The following is a 27,640-nucleotide window of genomic DNA, read 5'->3' as shown; positions in this document are numbered from 1 at the left end:
ATGTTTAAACGCTATCATCGCTTTATGAAATCCAACACTTCTTGCTCAGCAAAAACTTAATCTCAAGAATTGAGACTCTAAGATTTCGTAGAGAGAAAAGCCAGCATGGCATAGATCACTTAATCAAAGAAATTCCTCAGAAATTAAGCTGCGTTTATTTCTAATTTCGATGCTTAGCCATGCTGTAGAGAGGTTAGCAAAACTACGACTACTTTACTCGTAGCTACAATCAGCGCGGAGAATTTATAGATATAAGATTTGCAAGGTAATTTCGTAGCTCTTTCTACATTTTTATCATTAAAATTATCTTATTGTGATATTTCCAATCTTTTTCTTTTAAAAATAGCTACATAATGTTTTATGACTTATAACGTGGAAAAAATTATTTAAAAAATCTACTATATAATAATTATAAATTCTACAATGCTGTATTAATTATAAAAGAAGAATCCTGTTATAATTTTTATGTTTTCACTATTTAGACATTTCGTTATAAAACCAAAAGTAAATATCGATATTGTTTTAAATCAATTTTATGATTATCTACGCAAGTTCCTACGCAAGTTTCTACGCAAAAAATCTTCCATTTTAAAGTGTATTTATTATTCAAATTGTGTAATTCAATCATAGATTTCTGAATCAATTTCTTTTATATTTTTTATTTTATATTTTATATTTGATATTTTTTTATATTTTATATTTTATTTTATATTGTATTTTTTATATTTTTTTATTTTTTATTTTAAAATTTTAAATCAGTTTAAATTTAATTTGTTTTTAAAATTTGTTTTTAAAAGGATTGTGAATCAATACAAATTGAATGTTTATAGTATCAACAGATATTTCTATCGAAAAATCGTAACATTAACTGGAAAAAATAACAGTATACTGTTCAAGAAATAGTTTCAAAACATAAAGCTCAATATAATATACAGTTCAGCAAATAAATGCTTGTGAATTTTACACTATATTAAACAGAATAGAACTATTTTGAATCGAAAAAGATACACACAGATTAATGGCGATAAAAACCTGGCAAATCCTTAACGGAATCGTATACGAAAATTATGTTTCTTTCCTGTATTACCTTAAAATATCAATTAATTCATAGCGGATAATCTTTAATATCCAATTTCCGCAGGCTAAACAAAATGAGCGTCATTGTTCAAATTCTCGCCATAATCCCTACAATGATTACGATTTAAAAAAAAAACAAGGTTTAAAAAAAAATATTTAATTCATTTTAATTTTTCACTGAAATCATTTAAATTTTCAAGTTTAGAGTAAAACTATCGTGTCCTCAAGTCTTGAGCTTCAAAGTATACCGGTTAAAATTTTGAAAAAAAGTACACAAAATAACGATTGAAATGTGTAAAAATCGTCAAAAAGTTTTTGAAATTATCCGGTTCTCACCTCATAGAGGTAAATGTACACGAAGAACCTCTTCTCATTTTTTTATGTTTGTTTTTTGTTTTACGTTTTTTATTTTTTTAAAGGAAACAGGTGTCACAATTCTTACATAATTTGTTAGTTCTCTTTGAGCATTTTTGGAAATTCTTGCAATTTCTTTTTTGAGCGTTCTTCGATATTTCATGAAAAATTTTGTTGTTTTCTGGTTTTGACGAGATAAGCTTCAGCAATCGTTAAAACTATATCTTTCGATTCAATTTTTTTGGCGTTATTCAATAAATTATACATTTCAAGTACATTGGTTATCGATGATTGAATTAGACGAAGGAATATTGGCCAAGTCTATCTTTTGGCTTGTATACATGGCATCAAATTGCTACAATGTCCATAATGTAGGTCGACACCACCTATGTATTTATTGTAGAGTGTAAATGTTCTAGGTAAAAGTAAATTTTTACTTTTCTATTCTTTAGAATATCTTTTGGCAGTTGATATTGTTTCAACATCTGCTGCGGTTGAAAGTAGGGATATGGGCTTTGAATCCATTATAGTGAAAAAAATTAAACCACTTATTTTTTCGTGTTTGCCAGAGACTGTACCTCTTACTGCTTTCTTGTCCAATTCATTATAAATGTTTATTCTTTTTTACTCACGGTACCAGTAGACCTCAAGACAATTGATTGCAGATGAATCAACAAATCAGGGTCACAAAACAATTAACAAAAACGATACTGATTAATTTTCTTTGAACAAATAGTAATAAGCAGTTATTGGTTCATCATCAAAACGACACACACGACTTTGTAAGGCACATTTACATCATTTTACTTTGTTATCAGCTGAGTAAATGTTTGAACTTTTGCCACAATAAATATCATAGCTGAATAGATACCCTTCGGAATTACGAAGTCCCGAAAGTGAACTAGAAAAAACCTCAGATTAAACGTTAAAAATTTAAAGAATTTTGCTTGAAAACGATGGACTTTCGGAAAAAATTTTACCGAAGAAAAAGTTTGACAATTTTGAAAACTTAAAAAAATTTTCGAAAAATTCTGAAAAAATTTCGACATGTTCTTTGATTAATCCTGAGAACTTTTTCTTAAGTAAAATGTTTTCGAACGTCCATCGTTTCCGAATAATAATATCTAGAAGTTTTTGAAGATTTCTTCACTTTTCAGCCACTATTTTGTGTGCTTAAAACTTTTTTCAAAATTTGAACCAATACACTTTAAAGTTCAGGACTCGAGGACACGATATTTTGACTCCAAACATAGAAATTTAAAAGACTTCCATGTGAAAAATTGAGATAAAGAAATAGTACATTACGATACAAGTGCGGGAAAGTAGATTCTTGTCTCGTGTGGCATTTACGCCCGAGCGAAGCGAGGGTGGAAAGATACACGAGACGAGAAACTCTTTCCCGAACATGTGCCGTACCGTATTTTTTGATACGACGTGTGGAAAGTGCGATTTTCAACGCACGTTTTCTGCCGAGCGTGCGGGAAAGACGCACTTTGCGCACGGAGTGTCGAAAAAAATTTTTTTTAAACCCTGTCTTTTTATAAAAAAAAATAGTTTATTTATTTACAACTTATATGTTACATTTGGTTTTCTTTTCTTATATTACAATTGTGTCTCGTGTCCAGTTTGTGTAATTGATAATGTATGTGTTTTGTGTGTGTATATGTGTATGTTTGTGTGTGTGTATGTGTATGTGTGTGTGATTTGTGTATATGTGTACGTATGTAGGTGTGCCTGCAACTCTTGCGTCCCTATCTTCCGCTTCTGTCTGTTCAGCTATGAAAAAAGATATATATTATATAAAATTTTTATATAAAATTTGACAGGTAGAATTTTCGAAAAATTTGATAAGATTCTGAAAGCTCATTAAATTCAACGTCAAATATATCTAGTTACATATTTTTCACAACCTATTTTCACAAAAAAAAAATAGACGTTAAACTTATTGTGAACTTTTGTATATTCAGGCTCAATAGACTAAAGTTATTGTTGTGAATATTTTTCATCATGTAAGACTCGGTAAAGGATTTCGTTTTTTTTTATTTGAGTTCTAAAATTTTAATTAGATGCCATAGAAAGTCCTTTTAACAGTAACACCTTATTTTTAGAAAAAAAAAGTAGTTTTCCACGATTTTCTGAACGTTAGATTGAACTAAAATCATTTTTGAACTTCTCTTTATCTTTCTTTAAATCCACATTAAGTGAAAAATTTGTCAGTATAATTAATTTTACTATTTTTATGAGAACATTTACTAATTAATAAAAAAATTTTTTTGATGAATTTGAAAAGATCTCATAAAAATCGTAAAAATAACTATTTTGAAAAATCCTTCACTTACTCTAGAATACTAATCTAAAAAATGAAAATGAGCTTTTTTAAAATGATTTTCGTCTACTCTAACATTCAGAAAAGCGTGAAACCACATATAAAAAGAAGAAAAAAGTTTTACGAATAAAGGAATTTTCTAGGACACCTAATTAAGATTTTAAATCCTAAAAAGAATAAAATAAAAAAAATTATCTAGCACTCTATGATAAGAAAACGTTTATGATGATAACTTTAATAGAATTTTTTTACATGACAGTCAAATAACTTGTAAATTTCGCAGTTTAGCAACAGCTGAATTTCTTAACGGAGTCTCCCAAACAGATGTTTAAATACTCGATAACATACGCCATGATTCGGTTTTCAGTGTGTATGTTCTTGAATGGTAGTAGCCGATTACTCATCTACATTAATTATATAAAAATTTGAAACTCATTCAATTATTCGAATTTCAGTTCAAGTATTCGTTTTTCTAAAATCTAATCCACTAATAGGTGAATACGTTTACACGGTGAAGTCTTGTGAATTCCCTTTCATTGTATCATTCAGAACAAAAATTTCAGAACAGTTGAACTATGAAAACTTTTGTACCGGATCATTTATTACGCAACAACATATTATAACAGCTGCACATTGTTTTGAAGACAAAATAGAAAATTCAATCGAGGCGATCGTTGCCGGAGAAGACTGGACAACGTCCTATTTCAGTTTTGCAATCGATTCATGGTTAATATACGACTCTTGGGCTCGACATAATAAAAAACCTATCGAGTTTCCAGTGAATGATGTGGCAATCGTTAAGGTAATCAGTTTTGCCAACTAAGACGTATTATAGTATAATGAAGAATATACTTTCCAGTTATTATCACCCGCAAATAAAAAACGTATAATACCTATCTCCCTCACGTATTTAAATGACCAACCGCTCTATCGAACGAAGGCATCGATATTTGGCTGGAATTTCATAAAAGAAAATCCATTTACAATGGTCTTGCGCAAGGGGTATGTAAGAATTTTAACTCCTGACCATTGCCAGCATCAGTTTAAATTGGTGACGAATCAAAAATTTGTAATGAACAAAAATTTTCTAACTACGTTTGCCGAACCATATGTACTTGCAAGTTGTGTAAGTGGAAATAAATGTGATATTGCAGGAAAATGATGACTTTTAACAGAAACATTTGCCTTCTAGGGTGATAGTGGTGGACCGCTTTTGGACGCAAACAATAACCTTATCGGAATCACACGGAGTACATGTCCGAATAGATCATGGGGAAACTTCTCTCTCGAGTTTTTAAACCGATATCAATTTAATGTTCACTCTAGTGTTAATTACTATAGAGAGTTCATCGAAAATGTGATAACATCGACCGAAAAATAATAAGGTACCATTTGAATTTTTATTATCATTGTCGTAGAACGTTGCTTTAAAAAATATATTGCAGGCAACCTGGATTGCAATAAAAAAAGTGGACTGCTAGGAAACGCATTTGACAGCGATTTTTACGAAGAGATATACATTGACTGTTCACTATCATACGCAAATATTACTTCAAATAATTTTTCTACTTTAATTAAATTCATATAACTTGGTTTTTCACAGTATAGTATGGGTCGCTTTTCTTTGATTCATTTGATTGATTGATTGATTGATTGAATGATTGATTGATTTTCAATTGCTTTTGATTGGTGCATGAAAGTTCTACACGCTGTGCACGTTTTTACTAGGATTTTTAAATGTAATTAAATTGTTATTTAGAAAAACAATTGTGACCATTATTGAGGAAAATAAAGTTCTAATAGGAATTAATTACTAAAACCTATGTCCAAGTCATTACATAGGACTGATTTTTCTGAAGGGATTATAAGTCAACACAAATAGCATGTTTGTAGCACCAATTTTTGTAACTATGTATGTCGGAAAAACGTAACATTAACCTGAAAAGATAACAATATATGGTTCATAAAAGAAGCTTAAAAATATAAAGTTGTATTTTCCTCACGTTTCGGGTATAAACTGAAATTCAACAATTTCCTTGATTTTATAGACCTTTAGAAACAAATCATAAATGTAGAATAACGCGTGCAAAGATACGAGAATAATGTTTTTTTAAAAATGACACGCTCAGTTTTTCAAAAATTAAGATATTATACAAATGTTAACTTTATGGGGCCTAAAATTCTACCCCTCTCAAGTATTTTATGATTGAAAAAACAGTCATGACTACACACATACTCACTCACACACGTTTGTATTAGAATAGTTATCACACTGTGATCATGAAAACTTTAAAAACTCACTAATATGCCCCGTATAGTTCCCCTAAATATAAGCGAAACTACCTATTCTAACGGAAATAAATTCATGGTTTCTCGCAATATTGCATTAGATTAATTTTAGGGAAAATACACTTTCTTTTGAGTGTCATAAAAAGTACATCATTCAAAAATACACTTAGAAAATTTTCTGAGGAGTTTTTTAACAAATGAAAATTAAGGGTCATGCAAATGCTAATCATAACAGACACATGATGAACGATATAAAAAACGTCAGAGGATGACGAATAACCTGTAGCTCATCTCAACTCGCAAAATAATTTCAAATAATTCATCAATTATGTATTAAAAGTCTCTGGAATAAAATACCATTGGAAAGTAAACTGTCTTGCAATAAAAAAGACGCGTATGCGAGAATGAGTGTTACAGTAAAAGAAATGTTAATATGATTATTGTGTCGTAACTTTTATTGGAGTATCAACGACTTTACGATCAATCATACTTTACATTCGTTGTGCTTTATAACGCGAAAAATATTTTCCTGTTGTAGTTATAGTGTCGCAAAAGCCGACCTAGAATTTCATAAAATTATTACATTTTAACGTAGAATCACAAACAACTGTTTGAATTTTCGATAACGTTCAGAATGATTCAGTTTGCATCGTGCATTTTCTTAACTGGTACTAGACTATTAATCCACTACCTTTATTATACAACAATTTTTAATTTGTTAAATTAATTTGATTTCAGTCCAAGTATTCGCTTTTGTAGAAGCTATTCCACTAATGGGTGACCGTGTTGTAGTAGCGGAGCCTGATGAATTCCCTTTCGTTGTATCATTTAGACAAAAATTTCTGTTCTACGCTTTCGAACACTTTTGTGCCGGAACACTTATTACGCAGTACCACGTCATATCAGCTGCACATTGTTTTGAAGGCAAAAACATAAGTGAAATCAACGTTGCCGTTGCCGGACAAAATTGGAGAAAGAACGATTTATGTTACCGTATTGATTCATGGTTGACGTATAACTCCTGGGCTCAAAATAATGGAAAACCTATGTCGTATCCAGTCAACGATGTAATAATCATCAAGGTAAACAATTTTAACACGCCTTGTGGAAAGTACTAGTTTGTCGCAAACTCGGCGGACAACGTACGATCCAATTGGTTCTTTCCACACGATGGTTTTGAAAAATACCATACTTATATACCATATAACGTCTGCGAGAAAGTAGATTCTCCACTCGTCTGGCTTTCCATTATCGCTTCAATCGAGCGTAATACTAACGCGAGACGAGAATCTATTTGCTCACACTAGTCAAGTAATGTAGTATGACAACTAAGATGTAGTGGAATATAAACATTGAAGAATATGCTTTCCAGTTATTATCGAAAATCAATAAAGGAACAATGATTCCTATTTCCCTTTCGCATTTGGACGACCAACAGCTATATCGAACGAAGGCATTGATAGTTGGCTGGAATGTCACAAGTACTTTACCAGCCTCGTCTATCTTACTCAAGGGCGAAGTAACAGTTTTAAGTCCTGAGCAGAGGGAACATCTATTCAAATTGGTGACGAATGAAAAAATTACAATTAACAAAAATTATCTGGCTACGTTCGCCGAGTCATATATACTCGTAAACTGTGTACGTAGGAACAAATTTTATTTTACACCTAGTAAATGATGATTTTCACTAAACATATCTACCCTCTAGGGTGATGACGGTGGACCGCTTTTGGATAAAAACAATCACCTTATCGGAATCACACGGGGTAAATGTCCGAATATAGCATGGGGTAACTTCTCTGAAAAGTTTTTAAATAATTATAAATTTAATGTTCATTTAAGTGTCAATTACTATAGAGAGTTCATTGAAAATGTAACACGGTTGACCGATTAACAATCATGTACTATTTGGATTTTTCTTATCAATGTCTTAAAACTTTAATTCAAATAATATATTGCAAATAAACTGGATTGTAACTAATAGGTGACTGCTTGGAGGTGGATTTTATTGCAACTTTTATGAAGAGATATGCATTGACTGTTCACGATCAACTAAATACTTCACTTTTTTTTGGTTCATAATGACTTTCCTTAGACGTTTTTATAATTATTGCATTCCTTTAACATTTTTGCTCGACTGATACATATACCAATTATAAAAAACTAGTTTTTAAGTGATATATATACGTATTTTGTTGTTACCAATATAATATAATTTCGAATATCTATAATATAATAGTCTTTCTATTCAACATTTAGCCTTTATTCAGCGACCTCTCTTTATTGCTTTATTAACCCTTGGCCTGCATATTTGACTGTAGTAGGTCATATTTGTGCTTAGGAAAACTTCTCTTGAGATTGTACAGGTGTCCTTTATGCCAAACTTTATTAAACGCCTACTGTTTACGGTATTTGCGCCTGTGTGTCCGAAGCGTCTGTGGTCCTCGCGTAGCGCGGCTGCATCGCACATGCGTCCTCAAGACCTCGCGATAAGCTGGCATATTTTTCCGACTACCTGTGCCGCGTCTGGGCCAAGATCAGCTGTGATGCATGTGCGATGCGCCGGCGCATCATTATCAACATGTGTTCGACAACCGCCCGCGGTCCGACCGTGCGACGCGCTCGTATTTCAAGCAGCGCTCTTTGTCTCTCTACCGCACCACGGGCCCTTAGACTCCGGCCCCATAGCTACGTATGAATGCGGACGCATACGGACGCGAATCGCAACTCTAGTAACATCACTAAAAATATCTAGTTCGATTATTTAGTACCAACACTACCGGTAGTGAGCAAAAGTAACTGTTGTTTAAAACTGTAGCGCCGAAAGTACCACATTTAATGTTCAAATGTCAGGTCTACAATTTACTTTTCAAATTCTCATGAATATTGCTTATTGATGAGTATGCTAATGTAAAAAAAGCTTTTGGGATGATTAATACATATCATTTATATATTTTTTCTTCTTCTTCTCATATATTCAAGTACTTCCATAAAATTAAGGCCTAATTCCACTGATTGTAGTTGAAAGTCTATCAATTCTCTATCATTTGCCATCTTATAGACTGCAATAATGTAAAGGTTAGATGAGCGTTCATTAAAGTTAAGGTTTGAGGCGAAAATTTGGCCGTTACACTTTTTGTATTATGAGATTGAACGATGAATTTAAAGAAACAATACATTCAGTTGATTGGCTCATACTTTATCTGTTTGAGCAGAGCGCAATGTAAGCCTGTCGGCTCTTAACTAGGATTAAACGCTGACTATTATACGCAAATATTACTGCAAATAATTTTTATACTTTAATTAAATTCATACAACTTGGTTTTTCTCAGTAGAGTATGAGTTATTATAATATATATATATAATTGAATGATTTGATTGATTGATTGATTGATTTTCAATTGCTTTTGATTGGTGCATGAAAGTTCTACACGCTGTGCACGTTTTTACTAGGTTTTTTAAAAGTAATTAAATTGTTATTTAGAAAAACAATTGTGACCATTATTGAGGAAAATAAAGTTCTAATAGGAATTAATTACTAAAACTTAGAGGCCTGCAATGGCTCGGTCGGTAGGGCGACGGACTCGCACCCGGTAGGCCCGGGTTCGATTCCCAGTTCCTGCTGATACAAGCACCTCTGAAAAAAGTTTCATGTGCTTTGTTCTCAAACACATTGCAAGCCTCCGTCGCTAATTAGCACTGATGGAGCATAAATAGAGCGACGTTAAAATAAAAAAAAAAAAAAAAAAAAAAAAATTATTAAAACTTATGTCCAAGTCATTACATAGGACTGATTTTTCTGAAGGGGTTATGAGTCAACACAAATAACATGTTTATAGCACCAATTTTTGTAACTACGTATGTCGGAAAAACGTAACATTAACCTGAAAATATAACAATATATGGTTCATAAAAGAAACTTAAAAATATAAAGTTGTATTTTCCTCACGTTTCGGGTATAAACTAAAATTTAATTTCTGGTATAAACTAAAGTTCACAATGATTCAGTTTGCATCGTGTATTTTCTTAACTGGTACTAGACTATTAATCCACTACCTTTATTATACAACAATTTTTAATTTGTTAAATTAATTTGTTTTCAGTCCAAGTATTCGCTTTTGTAGAAGCTATTTCACTAATAGGTGACCGTGTTGTAGTAGCGGAGCCTGATGAATTCCCTTTCGTTGTATCATTTAGAAAGAAATCTGCGTCTGGCGCTTTTTAACACTTTTGTACCGGATCACTTATAACGCGGGAACACTTCATATCAACTGTACATTGTTTTGATGGCAAAAACACAACTGAAATCAACGTTGGTATTGCCGGGGAAAATTAGAGAAGTATCGATTTATATTACCGTATTGATTCATGGTTGACGTATAACTCCTGGGCTCAAAATAATGGAAAACCTATGTCGTATCCAGTTAACGATGTAATAATCATCAAAGTAAACAATTTTAACACGCCTTGTGGAAAGTACTAGTTTGTCGCAAACTCGGCGGACAACGTACGATCCAATTGGCTCTTTCCACACGATGGTTTTGAAAAATACCATACTTATATGCCATATAACGTCTGCGGGAAAGTAGATTCTCCACTCGTCTGGCTTTTCATTATCGCTTCGATCGAGCGTAATACTAATGCGAGACGAGAATCTATTTGCCCAGACTAGTCAAGTAATGTAGTATGACAACTAAGATATAGTGGAATATAAACATTGAAGAATATGCTTTCTAGTTATTATCGACAAACAGTCAAGGAACAATGATACCTATCTCCCTTTTGCATTTTCATGACCAACAGCTATATCGAACTAAGGCATTGATAGTTGGCTGGAATCGCCTAAGTGATGTATCAGTCCCGCCTATCTTAGTCAAGGGCGTAGTAACAGTTTTAAGTCCTGAGCAGTGGAAACGTAAAGTGGAATTGGTGACTTATCTAAAATTTTCAGTAACCGAACATTATCTGACTACTTTCGCCGAGTCATATATACTCGTAGACTGTGCAAGTAGGAACAAATTTTATTTTACACCTGGTAAATGATAATTTTCACTAAAAACATTTGCATTTTAGGGCGATAGCGGTACACCGCTTTTGGATAAAAACAATCACCTTATCGGAATCACACGGAGTACATGTCCGAATATAGCATGGGGTAACTTCTCTGACGAGTTTTTAAATCATTATAAAATTAATGTTTATTTAAGTGTCCTTTACTATAGAGAGTTCATTGAAAATGTAATATCGTTGACCGATGAACAATCATGTACTATTTGAGTTTTTCTTATCAATATCTTAAAACTTTAATTCAAATAATATATCGCAAATAAACTGGATTGTAATAAATAGGTGACTGCTTGGAGGTGGATTTTATTGCAACTTTTATGAAGAGATATGCATTGACTGTTCGCGATTGAGTAAATATTTCATTCTCTTCCTGCTTCATAATAAATTGTATTATCAATTTGTTAAAACACTTTACGTATCAGCATATTCGCATTTATGGCATTCTTTTGACTTTTTTCAAGGGTTTACGGATTAATATGAATTCAATGCTTTAATTTTCCTTATGTTATAAAACATCTCTGAATAAATTTTCTGAAAATAATTAAAGGTTCACGCTAGCCCGACAGTAACTATCAGACAAGCAAAGCACATAAACGTAGTAACAAGCCACTAAAAGCACTGGCCAAGCCAGTGAACACGAGAACTCGTCAAATCGGATCGTATCGGAGTATAGGGTCTCTACAACGTCTAAATAATTACAAATCATAGTCTGTTAATAGAGACACTCACGCACGCACGCATACTAACGCAGTTAAATCACCCCAGCGGATATACGCCATCCGCTTTAATGTCTGATGGCCGTGCGTTTGATATAGGTTTTATTGGAAGCCACGCATGCTGTGCTGACCGAAATATTCATGAACTAAAGAATATATGAACGGATCGCGATGCAACGACTCAAGTGTTACTCTCGAGCAAAAGTCGCACGTTCGCGGTAGTCCCGACAACGTGACTTGGCGTAAACTGTGACGAGCACTTTTCACGAGCAATGCTGTCGGTCCGCTTACACGGGCCGCCTCGCTCGGCATTATCTAATTTTGCCCGAGCGATCGATCTACAGAAGCGGAAGCTCCCGTACGCTTCGCGTGTCTGTAAGTATCCGTGACACGCGATTGTCTCCGACGCTATCAAAACAACTGCATAATACAAGCAGATCCCCGGTCGTCCGTCTCCGCGCTCTGACGGCAAGCGCGGAACTTGGCGCACTCGGCGATGAGCATGCGACGTCGCTCTAACGAACGAGATCGCGAGATTTCGAAGACGCAATCTAAAAGCGAGCCTAGCTGCCGCGACGCTCGGTCACGCTCTCGCAGTCGGCGCAATCTCGCGGGCACGAGAAACAATTACGCGCGCGGTCGCGCGGAAGAGCTCTTTCCAATCTGATTTCCAGATCGGCATAAACAGATCTGCCCAAGGCTAAATCCACGCACGCGTTATGCGTACCTCAATAAATATCAAAATCCCGAGGTTGCGTTATCGAGCGTAAATATCGCACACCTTCTTATCTTTATTTTATCCTTCTCTCGCAAGCTGCTTGAGCTCTGATCCGTCCGAAAGCTTCGTGACTTATATTCATTGATATTTATTTCACGCTTACTGAGTTACGTCGTACGATGGAGGAAAAGATGCTTTTCTTTCTTTGGTATAATCCGCTTACTTTTTTTTATGGCCTTCTGTTACCTAAGAGCATCAGAAGTTATAAGAAAGGAATTGCTAAGTTTTCTAAGAAACGAATCGACTACTTATTGAGTTGGGATCGAAGGGCTTGAGAAACTCTTTCACGATGGAACAATGAGCTCTTTTATATGTGTAAACCTTGAATGGGCAGTCAAGAAGCATTTCTGTTTTTAGATGTTGTTAAGAGTCCAAATGATACAGAAAGTTTTAATGAAGACAAAAGTTTCTTTTGTTTACAGATTATTTTAACCAGGCAATTGAAAAATTCTATGTTTATTCATAGTCTAAATAAAGTACTAAATGTAAAAAATGATTCCCAATCCACGTACTTTGAGAAACAATTTTTTCATCGAGAAAAATTTGTTTAATTGGCTGGTATTCTTAAAAAAACTTTTATTGAAAATATTTATCTTCGAATTGAGCCATTAAATTATTCACTTGAGAACCTTTTTCTTTAATAAAAAAAATCGGACTTTTTCGTGCATTATTAAAAAATTTTCTTAAATAAAGCAACTTTGTTTTACTGCGTTCTTGTTTAAAAAAAGTTGTTATGCTTGATTAAAGTTTATGTATAATATAGTAATTAGTGACTGATGTTATTTATGTTAATGTACATCGTCATAAGAATATATTTTATTGTTTTTCGGCCATGACCTCCGAAAAGATATTGTGTGTAAATTATATCGACTGATGCTTTCTGAAAACTTCAGTGGTTTTGAAAGTCACACAACTGAAGTTATTTAGCTTAATTCCGTCAAATAATTTAATTTTCCAAATTCGATTGTCATATCGAAATCACCATTGTAAGAAACAAAGAAAAAAAAACTGAAAATCCAAACCCACGTAAGTGATTGCACTAAAATAAGACAGAAACTTCACTTTTTATGTGCGTTGTCGTTTCTTTGCTTGAGAGACACTCGCGATGCACTACACATTTAAAAGAGCACGCAAAAATAAAAAGCTTGAAAGCGCTTCACGGCGTCGGAGCGCGTACTGTGGGGCATTCTGTTTAGCGTTTCCTCCTTATAGCAACTCGGTCCTCTCTTCATCGGCTTTCATCGGAAACACGAGAGCCACTATATGCACGATGTCTCGAGCGTCAATTAAGAAGGCGGCGTTTAATTGCACGGTGCGTGTTTTTTTTCCTCTTGCTCTGCTTTTTTTCTTTCTTAAAGCACAAGGTTTTGCGTTACTCAAACAAAGTCGCGGTTTTAATTTGGCTTGAGCTGCGTTTCAATTGCTACTGTATGGAGAAGAATCGCTTTACACGGTTTTAAGTTTATTTTATTTATTTTTTCGCAATTTCGCCTCTAAACACTTTTATTGGCCTAAATTAACGAAACACCATTTTTTTTATAATAAAAAAAGAATTAAATTAACTAAAATGTACACTTGAATCTTTAGAAGCTAAGGTATCAAAATTATCCAAATAGCAAGCTTTAAGTTAAATGCTAAGTGTTGCATAACATGCTTCTATGTATTCCCAATATTTCAGCGAGTAATACACGTCGAAAAAAAATCCAACAATACACTGTAATTAATTTCACTATGAGAATTAAAAAAAAAACGGTGATCGGAAATATTGTTAAACGATTTTTCCCCCGCTAGATTATCGATAAGAAAGATTACAGCCGTTACGTATTCGAACACCGCCGGAGACAAAAAAATTAATAGCCACCAAGCTCAAAATGAAAAGATAAAGAATGCCGTGCAACTTTCCTGAATTTAATTTGCAAGAAGAGAGAAAAAAAAAAGCAGTCCGTAGGCATTCGCTTGAATAGGCGCCGACGTAATTTTGGGTGTAATTGCCGCATTTCTAAGTAAAATGCAGGTGGTAGTAAGCAGTAAGTACAACGGGGCTTTCGCGAATTGGGGCTGCTCTGAGTTTTGAATTTACATTCGCGCGTACGCATAGCCGAGGCGACCCTCTTCCGCTGAAATTTACGGAAAGGGACGATGATTATTGAGACATTTATGAGAGTTAAGCATGCCGAGCTCGCAGTTGTGTTGCCCGATTGATGTTAGCTCGTTAGTCTGCGCAGCCTTTCGCGAATTGTTTTGCCGACGCGCCCGATAATTCAAAAGCTCGAACATCCGCGGCTCATTTATTTTAAATATATCGTTCGCAAGACGAAAACATGGAGCCCGTTATATCACTAGCATTGATTTCCAGTGGCATCGGCTTGCGAGCACATCTTTTCCATAATACACGAGAGGCAATAACATTGCGACAGTGTCAGGTTAACGGTAAGACGACAACTTGCCGTCTTTCCAAAAATTTATCAGCGTCAAAAAAATAGAAATGGAGAATAGTCTTCGCGAAGAAAACACTCGTGAAAAACGGAAGAGGCGCGCGCGTGAAATGTAGTCGTCTGTAACTCGTTGGGTAAGGATTAAAATTTTTACCAGTTTATGTAGATCCCTCGCGCGCTTGCACGCCTGCTCACGTACGACGTCGAATATTCATGCCATCGGGGGGAAGAATCGGAAAAACGCGAGCGTCGCTGTAAACTTTAATTTATGTTTTTTTCCCTCGTGCACTACTATCCTGGCGAAGCGTTGCGTTCCAAATCGAAAAAAAAAACAACGCGAGCGCGTTTATTCCAAGTTTACTTGGTGCATGTTTGTTTAGAGATTTTCAAATGCGTCAGGGACAATTTCTGTTTGTTCGTCTGCTATTTATTTATTTATTTGTTTATTTAGTGTGGTCGACATAGTTTCGCTTTTTGTTGGTTGGCTAATCGAAGTGCTAATGAGATGTTTGATTTTGCGTGACGACCCGCGACACGATTGTCAAATTCGAAAGCGACGCTCAAATAAAAATATGTCACACTCAACTCACGTGCATTTTCGTGTCTTTTAATCCGTATGGTTCACCAATAAGCGCGCTACACACACTGCCGATCCGAATTCGCGAATAAAGCCTCAACGAGAGTGATTTGAGTGACGCTTCCTCGTGTATGCACGGCCACTGCACGACTCTCCTGCTATGATATGCTCACGAACGTTTCATACAAGTGAGTTTCACGCTCGAGTGAGAATCGATAGCAATTTGCCGTATATACCGATCGAATTAGCCGATGCTTGCTTACTCGAAGCGCCATGCTTGCTCTTTTCCTTCTCTTGAGCAAGGACGTCAGATTTCGTAATGTAATTTTTTTTGTTTTTGAATTTTTGTACTTTTCATTGCTGTTTGATAATAGAAGAGAATTTATTTTAATAAAGTTTAAGTTGGTGCACAAGATAGAAATACTTAACGATAAGCGTATCAAAATGAACCGAGTGACTGATTCAATTAAATGTTTAAACGTCTATTTTTAAAATAACAAATAGGATATTTAATGTATCTTGTTAATACTGCTAATTTATAGCAATAATAAATATTTATGTGATAATTATGTGTAAGGCCTGTGAACTGTTTAGATAATTGTTTATCCTTTATAGTAATGTAAGATAACAATGAGTTTGATTTAATTTTTATATAGTTCATACATCCCAAAAATAGATGAACAACACATCAGCTTTTTCCTGCAACAAAGATAAAAACTTTGCAAAATGAATCAAGCAAGATTTTCGTTGCTCTGCAGAAATTCTAATAAACGTTAACGGTTTTTCTTGAATTTATCTTCATCTGATTATTCAATTGTAAAAAGTCATATGAATATTGGCAGAATTAAAGTATGAGCATTAAAATAAATGAATGGTATTAATAAAAAACAATATACATTTGTATTTATCGATTTATTTTTTCGCAATTATTGCTAAATTTTATAAAAGAACATGTATTATACATAATACAGCGGACAATGATCCATAATAAGTATATTTCTTGCTTGACCTTACGCAATTTATAATTAATATGAACATCGTCTTATTGTAGCTTATGCGACAAAATTAATATTTCTTACAACATTATAGGAAAGAAATAAGGTAAAATATAAAAAGAACAATTGTAACGTTTAGAAAAAAATGTTTAGAAAAAAACACTATAATTAGTTTATAGCTTTTATTTTCATTTTTATTCATACGATTTCTCCAACGTCAAGCATAGTTTTTTTTTTTCAAGTCTTGCGAAAGTGCTCTTTTTTCAACCCGACAGTCAAATACTCTTACATTAGGAAATACAAAAATGCAAAAGTGTAAATTCAGGTAAAAACTTTCTTAGAAAATCATGTGCGTAAATGCTCAGTCTGTATTCAGATAAAAATGATGAAATATTGATGTTAATATTAGGAATTTTAGATATGTTATAATTTTTCAATTTCCGACATAACGAAATTTTGTGCTGACCGTTTCATATAAATTTTAGTATTTATTCCATCTCTCCAACATATGAACATGTTTATTGCTTTATTGAGTCTAGAAGTCATAAAATCTTGAAAATGATTAATATTTAAATACGGCTGTCGGGTCGAAAATGGCTCGGAAAATGTCGAACTACCTATTTAAACTTCTATATTGTGTTTAATTATGCTTTAACAGTGTATCTTGGTAAATTCTTATTTTTTAAAGAGAACATCGAAATTTCATGAAGTTCCACGACGCCCAAGAGTTTTGGAACGCTTTACATCGATAATTTAACTGTCATTTTAATTTATCTTCTTATTTATTTAATATGTATAGATGAGTTGTACAATCTGCGCATAAAATTCACTTTAACGTTTTTATTTTTATTTTTCTCTAGAAAAACTCATATTTATAAAATAAAAAACTCCGCCAAGTATATCTGAAATCTTACATCTTAATAGCAACAGGTTGCATTTTCACTGATAGTTTATTTAAAAAGAAATGATTAATATTTGTTCATTATGCATCATTAAAAGCAGCAAAAAACTTCACAATGGACAAAAATATTTCGCGCAAGTGAGCATTCACAATACAAAACATTTTCGCAGTGTTGAATCATCATAAACGCGCTACTAATATTAATATTTACGTATAATTAATTACACTTACAGTTACAATAAATTTATCTTATATAAATACAATGTGACCATCGATCGCAAAGAAAATTATCGTAGCAATCATTTTGCGATACTTTTTTTATCAATCTAATAGGTATACCAAACGCCTTATTATAAAAAACATGAGGCTATAAAATTGGCGTCAATTTGATAATTTCGGAGAAATCATTTACTGCGAAAGTCGTCAATAAAAAAAAGAAAGCCTAAAATGCGATTTCACTCACGAAGCATTGTATAAATAAAATAGCTTTAACGATCTAATTGATATAGCGACAATGATGAAAGTCATAGGTAACACTTTTAAGAATGGCCTACGGAAAAAGCGAAAGTGTCAAGTTAACTCTGTTTTTTTTCTTCTTTAAATATGCCACGCGCGACAATACTATATTTTTTGGTATTTTCTTTATGATACAGTGACACACCTTTAATAGAGATTTATTTTGCTGGCACCGCAGTAGGCGATCACTGACAAAAATTTGAACGCCCCCTCCCTCCAGCTACATAATAAAAAGTCAAGTCAAAAAAAAATTTTTTCTGACTCATTGGTATGAATAATAATAAACTTTTGCTCGTATTTTCGTATCACACGTTAGATGAACGTTAGGCTTAGGAATTACAATGTTAGTACAATCCATAATAACGAATAATAAATTAGTAATCACGAATGTAAGTGAATAAGAAATGAGTGTGATAAGAAAATAAAAAACAAACCATTGACGTGTTCTCAGGTCAACTCTCGTTGAATAAGACTCCAGTAAGCAGAGTCGATTTTCATCCGTGTTTGTTTGTTACTTTAGATTGTCTTACGTGATGTCCCCGTGCTTCGCAAGTTCGCAAGCACATCACAAAGCGATCTCGCGCTACTTTAACGAATCCACGCTCGCGCGGTCAATTCCCTTTTTTTTTTGCTTTTTTTTATCATTCACCAAAAACTCGAGCATGCGAGTCCTTTTACTTGTTTTGAAACGAAAGCCAAAATATTTACGAACGATGCCAAAGAATGAAGAACAGAAACAAAAAAAGAAAGAACGCGGTGGACTCGCATGGTCGAGTTAGACTTAGCAAAGAAGAGTGTCGCGAATATTAATCTCCTACGTGCAAACAAATCGAGCGGCAAGAGCAACGCCAAGGATAATGTGGGCTAGTTGGCGAGATGTTACTTGAGCTGCACCACCGGATACAAAGGAAAACAATGACGAGCCATGCGATGAACGGCCTGACGGTTGTTCCGATGCCATGACTTCTTCGCGCGATGTTGGACACGGCAAATCCTCGAGTCGTAATCGGAACAGCTGCCGTATGTAGCCCATTTTGCCGTCCATTTTCATCTGCGACAAAATTGGTTGATCGTTATTCAACGCTCCAATTTCGTTGATTAGACAATTCATTTCCAATGTTAAAATTGTATTCTCACCTGTTGCCCAACACGACGACTATCCTCGGCGTCATCACTGTAATCTTCATAATTGTTGTCACCAAAGTACTGTGAATCTTCGAATTGCTTCATATGGAATCCTAAAAAAGTACATTCAGTTGGAATGGAATTTGAGCTTCAACGGAATACCTAAAGGACGTATATAGGACTTACCAGTATTACGAACGATCTCGAGTGCACGGTTAATGTCTTCCCCAGAGTCGAATTTAGGCTCGAAGCTTGCGTCAAGGAAGCACATCAGCTCTTCAAGGTCCTCGCGGAGCTTCAGATTCCTCGTCTCGTTTCTTAACCCCCAAATCCAGGAGAGCTTGCAGTCGCAGATCAAGTTGTTTCCTGCAACAAGAGGGATATTTTTTTTTCGATTGATACACATTGAATAGAATTGCTTAAATTTATAAAATTTGATGTTTTTGATTTTGAGTATACCGATAAAAGTATGGAGTAAAAGAAAGACTATATCCTCTTAAAAAAAGCTTCGAATATATTGTCAACGTATATTAGGCATCGAGTGTCGCTGAGTAACATTCCGACAAAAATGCAAAAACATTACATGCATCCTTCCAGTTATGATTTCATTACGTAAAATTTGACAAGTCTGTCAGTGCAAAAACTTACTAAATGGCATCAGAAAGCAAAGACCAAATCAGTCACATCTCGAGAAATTCAAGATCCATTAACATGTTGAGTTATATATGTACGTAGTGTAAAAGCTTTCGCCAATGGCTATATTATTAAATGATTAATTAAAATGGTCGAGGTACGCGGGAGAGATGCTGCTATGCTCTTAAGGGTTAAATAAGACGCTAATTATTCAGGATCGACGAGAGCGAGAGAGAGAGAGAGAGAGAGAGAGAGAGAGAGAGAGAGAGAGAGAGAGAGAGAGAGAAGTTTCGCGAGCAGCATTTAAATGTCGCGGGTTAAACCCTTATTAACGGATTTTAGGATGAGATTCGTATTGCAGACTCAAATCGCGTTTTAATAATTTTTAAAATTGCTTTGAAAATTTTTGGAAGTCATGTCAACTTGCAAAATATCTAGGAAAATATCTCGCTATACGAACAGATAAAAGAAGCGGAGTCACCCTTCCTCATCATACACTTCATGCTTTATAAATAATCTGGTGATGCTCCCTCCTCCCCCTTTCTTCACGAGATATCTATCCTTCGCGTCGCCATCGTCGTCAACCATCGTATCATTTGATGAATAGCCGTTCTCCTGGATTTTATTCTGTGTAGTACGACCTAGGGGCTTTTTTGTCTGTACTTTACATCGACGATTTTGCATAATACCCATTGAAATATTGCCCTACTGTACACGTATACGCAGATACTTTACGATATTGACATTTTTTTTATACGAAGGTTATATATAGAAAGATGATGCTGCTTGAATAATTTGCAGTCGGGAAATTCACCGAAGACGTTAAAACCTTGCACCCGAATCGCAAAATATTTGTTCAAAGAAAAGCAGCAAACGTAGTAACTCGAGTTTGAAACGACGATGTAGAAGCTGATCAATAAAAAGCCAATAAATATCAAAGAGAGACTGGCTTACTCATTCCCAGGGGAGAGAAAGTGCATCAAGTGTTCCTGTATGAAATATACAGCTACCGAAATTACTTGGTTGGAGGAATCTTGCTTCGGGTACATGGTTATAGAGCGAAAACTTTGGTGCTCCTTGAGGGAAAACTTCGATTTTTCAAAGCTATCCCGATAGTGTTTTGCTCTTGTAAATCGCTTCCTAATAAATCTCTTGATCAACCATTAGTTTAAAAAAATTAATTTTTCTACGCCTGCTTTGCCATATTTCGGTCACGTCAAATCTACTTCGTATTATTAAACCGTGAACGGCCAAATAAACGATCGATCTTATTGAAACAAAATAAAGAATAGTCAATTTCAATTTCAGTTAAACTCATGTAAACTCTCGCGACTTTGCCATCCATCGAACAAAAGCAATCAATTTTGACAAAGTTCGCACGGAACACGAGCGAGATTACAAATTAATACCCTTTTGAAAAATGGCCTGCTCTCGAACTTGATAAAAAGTAATTAGAGTCTGTTCAATGATGACGTGCGGCGTACTAAATTGGATACGCCGTCGTAGCGCGCAATGAAAATGGTTTGAAAATGAAAAAACAAACAAATGATATTATTAATCGAATCGGACGAGCGTTACGCGACTCGAGTCAGCATAGTCATCGGGGGAAAAGTTGGACAATGATTATCGGCTCGATTGACACGTGAAGAAAAAAAACATTTTCATCAAGCCGGAATGCACTCAGCATTTCCGCCTAATCATCCAGCTCTTCAGACGGATATTTAATTATTCGAATGGCGTGCTTTCTCTCACTCTCCCTCTCTCTCTCTCTCTTCGTCTTTCAATCTCGCTAATGTTTTCGCCAATCCACCCTCCTCTTTTAAGGTATACGCGGAAAGCGAATCGATTTTCTCTCCTATGCGGAATGAGCCTGTTCGAATAACGTTTTGTTTTGTTTCAACTCAAAAGTGGCATTTTTAGGTGCGCACTGTTACGACTATGAGCAAAACAAATTTTTCTTTTTAAATTCTCAAATCCGTCGGGTCAACATAAAGAATTTATTGACAGATGTATCACAAATCTTTCCCGAGGTAAAAGAAAAAAAAGAAAAGATATAGTGTCGCACTACGTGTGCTTTCTTTTCATTTCGGATCTCTCAGTAAACTTTTTCCGTTATCGGCCTCTCGGGAGTTTATTTTTCATTGCGCGCTTCGCATGTTTATCTTCCTATTATATTGGCGAAATTTTTTCAGGAGGGAGGAGATTTGTTATTGTTGCATAATCCGGTAGAAGAGGCGTTGAAAAAAAAATTTCTCGGTGGTAGACTAGGATGGCAAAGTAAATTAGATAATTAACAATTTTTTTTAATATATATTAAATTCTTGTACAATTATTATTAATGATACAATGGAAAAACAGTCACGCTAAAGTAGAAAAAATAAATTCCAGCGTATGCGAGGTATGACGAGTTTCATTAAATTTGCTGTATGCTGTTGATGTAAAATAAAAAAATATTTCAACAGACTGCAAGAGAGAGAAAAAGAAAATTGAAAATCGAGTAAAGCAAAATGTATAAATATACACGTAAAATCGCGCACTCTTGGATTGACAATAATGTAAGTAAAAATATCATCTCTCTTCTTCGCACTCGCAATTTAAAACAGCACGCTCTTTTTCTCAGAGCTTTACGAGCGGCGTAATTGAGTTTGCACTGACATGAATTTCATACTGACGTTTCGCCGTAGCCATCCATTACCCAACTTTAACCCGCTTTTTCTGCGGAAAGTATATGGCCGCGCATTTCGCGATACACGAAGCTCCATATCGATACAATATTGCTATTTCCAAAAATTTGCTCACTATTTGGAAAGTTCAGCCTTTAATTAAGTTAGCCATTAATCCGCGCCTTAATTACGCGAGCGCAACCGTTCGACCACCGGCATGCAAACAAACAAAAAAATCGCACGCGCGCGCCGAGCCTTACGTTCCGTTCAACGCCGCTGGGGGGCCTATGTATCCACGTAACGTCCCATCGTCGTGAAATTGCATATGCAGCGTGGCATCGCTAACTACATAAAAGGTTAATCAAGAATCCAAGAGTATTTGCGAGCGCAATCTTATTACCTGTCTTCTTGTTTTGCCTTCGACTCACGTTACTACTTTGCGCACGCACCTTCTCTCTATCTCTCGTTTTCTTCCTCCCCGCGAGAGACGCGAGTCGCAATTTGAATGTACCAAAGTGCCGCTACGTGGATTGAAATTAACTCGCGCTTCGTGATTCTTACGCGATGAGAGATTTCTCTCGACGGCTCCTGGCGAATGTCGGTGGGAACATTTTTTTCTTTTCCCCTCCTAGCGGATGCGGATCTACTTTGTCGCACCGAATTCTTCCTTCCGAATGTTATGATTTTCACGGTATTTCCTTTGAGACGCCTCATTTAGACCTTGAAAGACATCGCGAACGTCGAGAGGTTATTTGTCGTTCGCTGAATTGTGTTCAGTTTAAATTAGACACACTACACAAACGCGACCTGAAAGTGGGCATGCCCGGGACAACGAGTCGTGCATTTTGAATATCATTCGAAAGCGTCTCTTTGTAACGTGGAACGCAAAATGCGACAATTTAGTTCGCAATTTGGTATGAGTTACACAGAAATCCATCGTAACTCGGCGAGCAAAGCCAAATCACGCTCTCTATTTGCTGTTGCGAGAGAGAAAGAAATTTCCGTATGACTTAAGTTATTGTGGTTCGGTAGTTTATGAAAATAAGAAAATATCATAAAACTCTGGAATATCATTCTTGATAAATTAAAGAGCACCATGAACTTTTTAAGAATTTTTCACTGTCATTTTTACGAAATAGTCACTTTGGAAATTAACTATTTTTTAACGCAATTTTTCATGGCAAGACACGTTATTCAGTTTTTGTTTTGAAAAATAAATAAAAAGATAATGGTATGTCTTCAAATAATTCAAATGATCTTATGAAAAATGTTACAGAGATTCTGTTGATATATTGTTTTTTATATGTTACCGTACATTTGGAAAAGAAAATATTCATTATTCTATTGCAACTCAATGTAAACCCTTAATTGACAATGCGAAATTGCAACAGCTCAATCACAGATAATCACAGGCTCACCCTGCTCGCTCCCATTCATATATTTTCGTAAGAGTAACGTACACACACACATACACAGAGAATTAAACAAGTATATCATACTTCAAATTATTTTATTATTAGTACACAATTGTATAAAATATAAACATTTTTCAACAAGTGATACGTTTATCAGTTAAAGTACTAAAACAGACGATATATAACCATATTAAAATTAAATTTGCTTTGACTACTGCTCATGCGTCATACGTCTATTTCTCTTTTCAACAAAATCTCTGTTTCTTCTACTCCTTTTGGTTTGCAAGTATTAACTAGTTAATCATAACAAATTTCATGTGTCAATAAACATTACCAGTACTCTTTTTTATTAAAAAAATATGGAGATCTTTTCCTCTATCTTCACCCCTCCCCCTACCCTCAACATGACACTACCAATGACAGTTGCGCTTGCTTTTCGCGCCCGTATAAACGTCGTACGCACCACGAGGAAAAGTCAAGCAGACGCTCCGATTGGCATTCACGATTCGATTTCGCGAGCACGATAAACGAGTGTCGCAAATTTGTCTCGGCTCGTTGAATGTATATTGCGCGAGATCTCGCGGGAGGGCCCCGACTGGTTTGTTCGCTCGTGGATCGGATCGTCATATCTGATTCGGCGCAGGCGCGCGCTCGAGATACGTCGAACTTGCCTGCGCCATCGGTGGCGAGTCCCGAGGCGAGCCATTCCGATATTCGCGCGCCAGAATCGAGCGAATCCGGTTTCTGCATCCACGCGATCCATTCGATCGACGACAGTCGAGTTCGTCACCAAGGGAGCTTTCCTTCTCGTGCCCGCGCGTGAATCCCTCGACAACCTACCCGATAAAAAAAAAAACAAAGCTCGGGAGTCGATTTGGTCGCGTGGCGGCGGTATCTCGCTAGCACTATTGAAAAATTCCATGAATCCGTGATCGCATCCCGAACCCGCGTACACGGCGACACTCACCTTCGCGTATTAATAGTCTGGGCGCGTTGCTCGTTGGACACTTGGAAATTCCACTCTTTTTTTTCGGTCGGTCGTAATGTGAGTTCGGAGAAATTATAACGCGCCTTGTTTTTGTTGAATTGAAAGTTAAATATCATTCATCAGTTCGTTTGTGCATATCTATATATTTGAACAGTAGCTGCGTCGTCAATCACTAGTACAAGGGAAAAAAGTGGGAGACAAAAAAAAGTTGGTTAACTTGCTCTATCAGGACTTGATGAGATTGTCGACAAGAAAAGCTCGCGCTGCCAAGAAATACGCGAAATTGGAAAAAAAGATATACGACGCTCATCTTGATCACTTGACGTTGTCCTGAATAAGACGAATTTTGTGCACGATTCTGTCGCAAATCTTCGCATGAGAGAGAGAAAAAAAGCTATGCTTCCAAATTCACTATTTATCCGACTGCAGAAAAAAAGAATGAACGTAAAGCCGAACGATAAATAAGTTTGGTAATCAAAGCACGCAAGCAGCAGCAGCAGTAGCAGTCTTGGCCGTGAGGCTAAACAGCGCTCGCCGCAGTGAATTCGGCTGGGTAATCTTTCAATCGTCCGCAAAATAAAAATAAAGGGAGAGTTTCTTTTTGTTTCGAACGGGGAGAGAAGAAACGAAGGAAAAGAGAGCAAGCTAGGGGAGGGGAGAGCAAGTCATTTGGCTGGTCGCGAAGCGGACGGAAAAGAAAGATGCACGCCTGACGGTGACGAGCGACGGACGAAAATAAGAATAAACGAAAAGAAAAAAAAATCACCGGCAGCGTTGCGAATTATTCAAGTATGAACTCCAAAAATACATTGCATCCCCACGCAGAGTCGCTTCGGGTAGGATGACAATTGTAAAATTGCTGCGATGAAAATAGGCCATTAACTCCGGGTGATAACTGCTGTCGACTAGTCAGGAAGAGGGTGTAGCCAGTCACCACGCCTCTCTCTTCAAAACATCCCCCCATCGCTGTCTCGTCGCTCGTCGCCCTTGAATGATTAAAACCTAATATAAGGGACACGCCTATTCGCCGCTGCCGCTGCCGCCGACGCCGCCGCCGACGACGACGGGGATGCTCCAGCGACGTTTTCACGCTTGCCAAACCAAAACGATTTCACTCGACACCTCCGACCTTTTGCTCGAGAAAATCGGCATTTGCTAGACAGGTGTGGGGCTTCGATTCTAAATGCCGACGCAAAGCTATCTGGAAGTACTAATGTTCTGCTGACTATTTTTTTCATTTCATGGCGTATCTTGGTATGTTCAATTCAACAGTAAAAATCTAAGACGATCAAAGACTATTTTTTTCTAATTAAAAGAATCTTCTTTTCAGTTGAAATATCCATATTTTGACATCACTACTGTTCTCACTGTTTAATCATGATATATTTCAAGATATTGAAAATCTGAATATTTATTTTCCAATCAAACTTAAATATCTGAAAAAATAAAAAAGGCAAGACGAAAAATGTTATTTCTCTTTCAATTTTTCAGATTTTCAATTCAAAGTGTTCTCGTGAATGAATACTTCACAGATTGAAAGAAAAAGAGAATCATAAGTGGTAAAAAAATTATATTATCAAATTATCAAACTAGCAAGTCATAATAATTTTTACTAGATATTCTAATATATTTTATCATATATTTTAATTACTATTATAAAGTAATACTCTCATTGTGGTAAGCGATAATTCTATTATTTGTTACAAGGAACTTTTCAATGTCACGATATAAAAATTATTATGGCCATAGTAGAAACAAATAAAATAAATTAAAAAATGACTCGAGCATATCATGCGGTGACAATGTTTTGTAGTAAATTTTACTACGACTATAGCACATTTTATTATAGCAATTATCTCAGTGTAAATGAATCGAGGCGAGAGCATCAGAGCAACGGAGAGGAGGGCAAGGATGTAGTTGCGGCGACCGCACGATTACCGGGAGTGGCGGCGGTGGATGCGAAGGGCTGCGCATTGTCCATGGCTTAGTGTGCGCGCGTCTCGCGAATGATGGTTTTGTGGTCCGACACCCCAACGCGCTGTGTTATTGGTTATCGAATGATCGCCGCTGCGCGCGCCGACATGATCTATTTAAAGAACGTAAGTTGCGCACATTTACCAAGGTTAGCTGTACGAAGTTATGCAACGCAGCGCGAGCGTAAATACATTTGTCTGACTATATCCGTGTTTTACTACTTAATCCGGATCAGCTTTCCTCCCCCTCCCCTTCCCCTCTTTCTCTCGAAGTGCACTTTGTTTCTGAAAAATGCTGCATAGTACTTGGCATCTCGCCCCGATAAATTACTTTCATAGCAGATGACAATGGCCCTGCATTTTCGAGATGGAAGATTATATTGTTGTTGTAGAACATTTTAATGACTTCTTCGCCAATTCGAATAATCGTGAATAAAGCATTATAACATTCTATATACTTAGAACGCTCCATTAAATTACTAAAATCGATTTCCAACCGGTGCTTGGAAAACCAAGCTCAAAGTGTGCAAGTATAGACGCCACGTGCGATAAAGAAGCAATTAAGGCGGTTGCCTAGTGCAATTACGGTTCAGTAAAATGGAGTATTACGTAAAAACTTATTGTATTAATTATATTGGTTATAATATAATAACTGCACGTCAGCGAGTCAAATCAATTACGTTTTCTAGCGTTAAACAAATATATTGCAATGGCCGTGGCACCGCTAGAGGTATTTTATGTCAATGCCTTATACTGCAATAAGCAGCTTAAAATAACGTAATTGAAGTAATTACGTAATGAGGTAAACTGAA

At 35.6% G+C, this 27,640-nt stretch overlaps 4 protein-coding genes across 7 annotated transcripts in view; 2 read left to right on the top strand and 2 right to left on the bottom strand.

Annotated features, from left to right (window-relative positions):
• Positions 1-15,756, bottom strand: part of LOC131667878 (ammonium transporter Rh type B-B) — a 63,356-nt gene extending 47,600 nt beyond the window's left edge. The window contains exon 1 of one of the 2 annotated variants that reach the window (XM_058941616.1): positions 15,633-15,756. In XM_058941616.1, the coding sequence (XP_058797599.1) occupies positions 15,633-15,638 (6 nt within the window). In that variant the 5' untranslated portion in view covers positions 15,639-15,756. Of the gene's footprint in view, positions 1-13,669; positions 13,780-15,632 lie in introns of those variants that run through there. The other variant, XM_058941617.1, reaches the window with a different exon arrangement.
• LOC131667882 (brain-specific serine protease 4-like) lies at positions 4,051-5,742 on the top strand. Its single transcript, XM_058941621.1, has 5 exons — positions 4,051-4,142; positions 4,213-4,559; positions 4,617-4,883; positions 4,950-5,142; positions 5,203-5,742. Exons 1-4 carry the CDS (start codon positions 4,082-4,084, stop codon positions 5,136-5,138), a joined length of 864 nt encoding a protein of 287 aa, XP_058797604.1. The 5' UTR covers positions 4,051-4,081; the 3' UTR covers positions 5,139-5,142; positions 5,203-5,742.
• Positions 6,593-8,267, top strand: LOC131667886 (uncharacterized). The gene is made up of 4 exons (XM_058941629.1): positions 6,593-6,714; positions 6,785-7,128; positions 7,419-7,685; positions 7,755-8,267. Exons 1-4 carry the CDS (start codon positions 6,681-6,683, stop codon positions 7,938-7,940), a joined length of 831 nt encoding a protein of 276 aa, XP_058797612.1. The 5' UTR covers positions 6,593-6,680; the 3' UTR covers positions 7,941-8,267.
• Positions 15,757-16,530: 774 nt separating the features above from the next.
• Positions 16,531-27,640, bottom strand: part of LOC131667836 (connectin) — a 222,997-nt gene continuing 211,887 nt past the window's right edge. For all 3 annotated transcript variants that reach the window (XM_058941552.1, XM_058941551.1, XM_058941550.1), the window contains exons 4-6: positions 19,343-19,522; positions 19,169-19,269; positions 16,531-19,082 (exon numbers count right to left, since the gene is read on the bottom strand). In XM_058941552.1, coding sequence (XP_058797535.1) covers positions 18,846-19,082; positions 19,169-19,269; positions 19,343-19,522 — 518 coding nt within the window. In that variant the 3' untranslated portion in view covers positions 16,531-18,845. The remainder of the gene's footprint in view (positions 19,083-19,168; positions 19,270-19,342; positions 19,523-27,640) is intronic.

This window comes from Phymastichus coffea, unplaced genomic scaffold (genome assembly GCF_024137745.1).
Source record: "Phymastichus coffea isolate CEN01 unplaced genomic scaffold, Cenicafe_Pcof_1.1 PCOF00071, whole genome shotgun sequence".
Classification (NCBI taxonomy): domain Eukaryota; kingdom Metazoa; phylum Arthropoda; class Insecta; order Hymenoptera; family Eulophidae; genus Phymastichus; species Phymastichus coffea.
Note: the sequence above shows the minus strand (reverse complement) of the source record. Positions and strands in the feature narration are given on the sequence as shown.

Coding starts and splice junctions, on each gene's coding strand:
- LOC131667882 (XM_058941621.1), top strand. CDS start 4,082: ATGTTTAAATACTCGATAACATACGCCATGATTCGGTTTTCAGTGTGT. Junction 4,143..4,212: donor AGTGTGTATGTTCTTGAATG/GTAGTAGCCGAT, acceptor TTCGAATTTCAG/TTCAAGTATTCGTTTTTCTA. Junction 4,884..4,949: donor CATATGTACTTGCAAGTTGT/GTAAGTGGAAAT, acceptor TTTGCCTTCTAG/GGTGATAGTGGTGGACCGCT.
- LOC131667886 (XM_058941629.1), top strand. CDS start 6,681: ATGATTCAGTTTGCATCGTGCATTTTCTTAACTG. Junction 6,715..6,784: donor ATCGTGCATTTTCTTAACTG/GTACTAGACTAT, acceptor ATTTGATTTCAG/TCCAAGTATTCGCTTTTGTA. Junction 7,129..7,418: donor ACGATGTAATAATCATCAAG/GTAAACAATTTT, acceptor TATGCTTTCCAG/TTATTATCGAAAATCAATAA.